Raw genomic sequence first — 6,000 nt, 5'->3', positions numbered from 1 at the left:
CATGCTTTACTTTATTTCCTTTCTCTGTATTGTTGGGAAGGGCCTGCAAGTAAGCATTTCACTGTTAGTCTACACCTTTTTACAAAGCATGTGACAAATAAAATTTGAGTTGCAGTGAAACTCGTGTTCCTATTGCAGTCTTTTTTTACCTTCCCTCCCATTCAAAATAAAATAAGCTGCAACATGTCATCTCGTGGAGTGACTGGAGTATCCATTGAGGTATGATGCATATTGTGTGATATAAATATGAGTTCTAGACTTGTCACTAGCGCAAAACGTAAACATTTTATTTACAAAGCTTGGTCATACAGAAAGTTTAAAAAAAATGTAGCTATAACCTTGATTTGTGCAACAGGCGGCCACACAAAATCACAGCTCGCTTGTCGCACAGTTGCTATAGCAATTTTATTGGGGGGGAAAAAATAAAGATAAAGCAGACAAAGGGGTAAGAAATAAACCTAACAATGTATTCATAATTCATCCAACAAAAATATTAAAAGCGCAGACCCAAAATGAAATACCAATCCTGAAGTCCTCACACAGGTATACATAAAGGGGAGTTGACAGTGAAATTGTGGAATGCGAAGTAGTGCGCTGCTTGAGAACCTTGGGAATGTCTCTCGATTCCATGGGGCACAGGCAGCTCCACTCGAACCAACCATCTGGTACAGTCTTGCCCTAGACGGGCTCAAAGCTGGGAGAGAGACGTCGCGTAGGCAGGGTGGGTGTCAGGGTGGAGAGGGAAGGGGTTGGTAACTTGATAGGCTGTCGGTTTTTCCTCATAATCATCGTTGTCAGGCTCTTGCATTCTCTTCTCTCCTTTGACAGCCTTGATCTCTGGGTGAAATGGGAAAGGGTCATTATACTATACTAGTGATGCACCGACATGACATTTTTGGCCGATACCGATATGCAACATTTTCCTTGCCAAAAAACCTGATACCGATAACCAATATTTAAAATTTTAGCAGCCTTTTAAGCATTCTCGTACAGTTAAATAGTTAACACACACACATGGACGCAGCAGTCTAAGGCACTGCATCTCAGTGCAAGAGGCGTCACTACAGTCCCTGGTTCAAATCCAGGCTGTATCACATCCGGCCGTGATTGGGAGTCCCATAGGGCGGTGCACAATTGGCCCAGCATCGTCCAGGTTTGGCCGTGGTAGGCAGTCATTGTAAATAAGAATTTCTTCTTAACTGACTTGCCTAGTTAAATAAAGGTTACACACAAACTGACCAAAAAGTTATTTTGATGGCACTTACGCATGTCCCCATTACCAGTAAAACATCATAAAAACGTATTTATTTCACTTACTTGCTGTTTCGTTCCTTTGTTCAGTCGTTTCATTCTCAACCAGGATTTCTATGGAACGCCGTTTGGGTCTTTGCGCGGCAAAAAAAGATACATCGATGAATTGTTGTGACATGAAATACAAGTGATAGTGTAATAACTACGTAAAAAAATTATGAACGCGTTAAATTATTGGGACATGGAGTCATATTCAGGTCCTGATTGGTCACACCATTTGACGTGTCAAATAAGCTTGTTGACTCAGGACCTGAATATGACTGTACGTCACAATAATTTAACACATTCATTAATTTATGTACACCATCATTCCTATTTCATATGTCACAACGATTCATCGATACGTATGCCATGATGCTGGTAAAGTTGTCTCGCACAGTGCTGGTCATAAAAAAAGAAGTTAGCTAGCTCATGGATGCAAACAATGTTTTCCCCCAAAAACATAGCAAAACCACATCTGTTTCAGTAGCATAGTGTCATCATCTAAAATAACCCTAATTTATAAGACAGTTATTATTTTATTAATGGTGGTCGGACCCATCTATGTGAAGCTAGCCACAATAAGGATTAGCCACAGCGGACTTTGCGGTTAGCCTTTCAAATAAAAGTTTGGCATAATTCTACTATTTGTATTAATTTGCATCACTGTCAATGACACTTATTTTGAAGGCAAACCGCAAATTCCACTATTGTGCCTAATCCTTATTGTGGCTAGCTTCACGACACATAACCCGGTCCGGCCGAGCCTCACTAGCCAGATGAAGTTAGCTGGCTGCTTATAACGTTAGCTTTGGGCAACAGGTTTAAGTAGCTGGCTAGCTATTTATTTTCATGCACTGAAGTTCAATTTCAATAGGTGAACAACAAGTGGCTACCTAGCTACTACTTACAAGGATTCCTAAATCATTGCTAAGAATAATGAAAATGACTGCAGTTTCTACTGGTCATTGTTTTTCAAGCTGGTTGTATTGGTGCTACCTAAAGCTAGCTACCCCAGAAGATGCGGTCAAACAAATGACGCTTTATTACCAACGCGGTATAGTAAACATCATTCGTGGCCGGTGTTTGCAGACTTTTGTACAGCTTTGACAGTGCTACTGTATCATTTTTGACACGCAAAGACCCAAACGACGTTCCATAGTATGTATGTCGTAACTCTATTACTGTGTAACTCCGGTAGGGCAACATCTGAAAAATAGCGCACTTGGTAGTGTGTACCAGTGCTCGACCAGTCGGCGAAAGCCAACATCACCCACGTCAGAGAACGGTTGATTGTCAGGGGCAATGAATTCCATTATCTTGGCTTTAATGGATTTTGCCTTTGAGTTGTCTCGTTTAAATTTTCTTATTCTTTCAAATGACTGCTCGACTTGTTGACTACTCGATCCACACAGCAGACATTGTGGGCAAGGTTAGGAATGCTGTGTTGCACGTGTAGCGCAACATTTTTACGTGGCGTTATTAGCTCATGTACCTACTTTATAGGTATGCATGTCAGCTTTGACATCGGTTTTGCACATTGGCGTTAACTAGATATGTTCACCCCTATACTATATGGTACTGTACTTAGTAAAGTATCCAAAAGTGAGCTTGTGACAAAGTATGAATGACATACCATCTTCGTCAACTTCACCATCAATGCCGAGATCTTCCTCCTGGAGAGAAGTGACAGAGCAGGTCAGCATCCACAGAGCTCTCAAACCATATTGATCTGTTGATCTTTTTAAACTATTGGGTCACAAATAAACCAAAACTGGCTTTACCTCCTTAACTCCGCTGATCTCATCATCCTCTCCTACTACTACTCCCTCCTCTTCATAGTCATCATCCTCCTCGTCAAAGTCTTCCTCCTCTACGTCCTCATCCTCTCCTAAAAAACAAATACACCACCTCCATTGTCAGTCATCACAGAGAAATGCTGACAAACCCTACAAATACACAACAGAATTGCCTTCCATGACAAAACACATATGGATTGCAATATATAAAGATTCCATTTAGCAGATGTTTTATAGTGATGCGAGCATACATTTAAGTACGGGTGGTCCCGGGAATCGAACACACTATCCTGGCGTTGCAAGTGCCATGCTCTACCAACTGAGCTACAGAAGACCCTCCATTCAACGCACATCTGCACGTACATTTCCTTGTATTCCCTCAAAACACAAACTAAATGACTGCCCACCCTCATCGTCGTCATCGTCCACCTCTCCGTCCGAGTCGGTCGCCTCCCGGTCCTCCGCGTCGTACCCGTCCAGGTAGGTAAGCTGAGGGAGCAGCTTGAACACACTCTCCCTGTAGTCGTTCAGGTTGGTCACCTCACAGTTGAACAGGTCCAGAGACTTCAGGCTGTCCAGCTTTTTCTGTGGGACCAAATTGGTCAAAACTCTATATGGGGAAATTAAATTTGAGGCATAGTCTGAGCCAATGAGATGGTGTTGCACTGTATTGTGCTCTACCAGGAGTTTGGTATACCTACCAAAGGTTCCAACGTGCTGATGTCTTTCAGTTTGTTCCCGCTTAGATTTAGATGTGTGAGGTTGGGGAGTTTCTCTGCTAGCACGTCAAGGCCACCAGAGATTCTGTTGTCACTGAGTTCCAACTGCAACATAATGTGAAGATACAGTCACTTCTGTCCAAAAACACCAAAGCAAGTAACAGTCTTTCAGAAAATAATGACTATGTCCCAAATGGAATCCTATTCCTTACATAGAGCACTATTTTAGACCAGGGCCCTCAAAAGTGCACTATATAGGGAATAGGGTGCCATTAGGGACGAACAATGGCTCTTTCTATACCCTCCACCAGCAGAATTTAAGGTATTTTTCAAAAGGAGTCAACACAAATGTTACTGTAAGTGTAAGCTTGTGTTAAAAATTGAGAAAAAAAACATTACCTTTTTGAGTTTCTCAAGTTTGGGAAGGTTGGAGACTGAGATTAGGCCAACGTTTATCAAACTGAGGAATTCCAGATTGACAAATTCTTCTGTGAGGCCTTTGATTTTCCCTTCATTTGATCGGCTGTTGTCCAGGACAAGTTCTCGTACCTGTAAGGATAAAATAATTAGTTAAATTGTAATCCATGTAATTCAAAGAAAAAAAACACATGCATGTGTTGTTTACAGATGCATTAAACACTCAATGGATAATGCACCCATATTATGAAAACATTTCATGCATTTATATAAAAGTTGTGGGAAACCTGTTTAGAATAGTCACATGTTGGCAACAGTAACTTGCTGCATCAATATTTTTCATGGATAAAAACAAAAAGCTTTTAATCTAAACTTCAGGATGAAAAAGGTCAATACACAAAATATGGACCGCAATGATTATTCCTCTGACAGTTTTCCTGACTTCTGTATGAATACTGTATGAATACTTGCAACTCAGTTCGTAGCTACAAAATGTTACATTTAATTGTTTAAAGAGCAGAGTTCACATTTAATAGTCAGGGACAGTCGTTGTGCAACAAAAAGGTTTAAGAATGTTAACGTTGAACGTCAAAGATCATGATTTGCACACTAACAAAGTGAAACATTGATAAGGCTGTCGAGTGGAGTCATCAATAAAGGTATTTGGTTGCATGATGTTTTATGTCGAGGCACCGCGGTTGTTTCTTTAAACCAGCTGCCACGAGGAAGAACCGCACAATACAGTTCTACCTTCACTTGCCCGCTGTTCAGTCACTAATGACACATGCAATGCTTTTTGTTAGCAAGCTCGCTACAGGCTAGCCATTGCCCTTTTAAGCGCTGCCGTGCAGTTGAGGACCTGTAAAGAGAAGCCTGACTGCCCGCCATTACCTACTCTACAGCAATGGAAAGGATTGCAAATATACTCTAAATTGATTGACTAGCCATCGAGCGAACAACTGATAAGACAGTTTGTTAGAAATTAGGTTGCAACTGCAGCCCGCAAATCGGGGTGTTCCTACAGGAACCTCTCCTTATACTTCTATTGGACCTTTTTTAAGCTACGACTCCAGTACATAGGTGGAAGACAGGGGCGCTCCAGTGCAGTACATGGCTAATGCACCATAACGTTGGATGCCAACCACCGATAATGTTGATAAATCGTTTACTGTTGACAGGAGAACAAGAGGAGACAATAGGACGAGGTGGATAATTTTATAATAAGGCCGTTTAATCACATGTAAAGATATCTTAGTAAAATCTTGCAGCAAGGCTCTTTCTGTCTGATTCTTATTGAACCGTCCGGAAAAGAGACTAGTTTCAACAGTTGTACAGTATTATATAGACAACAAACAAAGTAGGTAGATCTGCGAGTCTGGCCTTCCGATTGGTCGATCTGGGTCTTGGGTAGTCCTGAACAGGCCTGGTGTCCACGTTCCATTGGTTCCTGAGATAGTTCTTTGTCTTGAGCTCCAACCCTGAGTTGTGTGTGTGTGTGGTTGGTGTCTTAATAAGTCCAGCATATGTCCAAGAGAAATGAGGAGTATGTGTATTTTGTATAAAATATGGCTTATGTTGAAATGTAGTTATTACTAGTTTCCAGTCTCTATTACAATTTCTTACAATAACCCCCCCAGAAGAAGACTAGCTAGCTATAGCCAACTATTATGGATATACTGACAAGATACATGTCTGTCCATCATAACAATGGGAGTCGTTGTCCACAAAAGCGGCACGGCGGGCTGTCTAGCTCATGCCTGTCCTGTCTTTGGATT

General features: G+C 41.4%; 1 protein-coding gene across 2 annotated transcripts in view; it reads right to left on the bottom strand.

The window, feature by feature from the left end:
* Nucleotides 1-262: 262 nt before the first annotated feature.
* LOC120034653 (acidic leucine-rich nuclear phosphoprotein 32 family member B-like) overlaps nucleotides 263-6,000 on the bottom strand; it is a 33,933-nt gene continuing 28,195 nt past the window's right edge. The window contains exons 2-7 of one of the 2 annotated variants that reach the window (XM_038981233.1): nucleotides 4,208-4,357; nucleotides 3,791-3,913; nucleotides 3,497-3,674; nucleotides 3,075-3,181; nucleotides 2,927-2,966; nucleotides 263-837 (exon numbers count right to left, since the gene is read on the bottom strand). In XM_038981233.1, coding sequence (XP_038837161.1) covers nucleotides 689-837; nucleotides 2,927-2,966; nucleotides 3,075-3,181; nucleotides 3,497-3,674; nucleotides 3,791-3,913; nucleotides 4,208-4,357 — 747 coding nt within the window. In that variant the 3' untranslated portion in view covers nucleotides 263-688. The remainder of the gene's footprint in view (nucleotides 838-2,926; nucleotides 2,967-3,074; nucleotides 3,182-3,496; nucleotides 3,675-3,790; nucleotides 3,914-4,207; nucleotides 4,358-6,000) is intronic. The other variant, XM_038981234.1, reaches the window with a different exon arrangement.

Source organism: Salvelinus namaycush, chromosome 42 (assembly GCF_016432855.1).
Source record: "Salvelinus namaycush isolate Seneca chromosome 42, SaNama_1.0, whole genome shotgun sequence".
Lineage (NCBI taxonomy): Eukaryota > Metazoa > Chordata > Actinopteri > Salmoniformes > Salmonidae > Salvelinus > Salvelinus namaycush.
The sequence above is the reverse complement of the archived record's forward strand: the minus strand, read 5'-3'. Positions and strand labels throughout refer to the sequence as shown.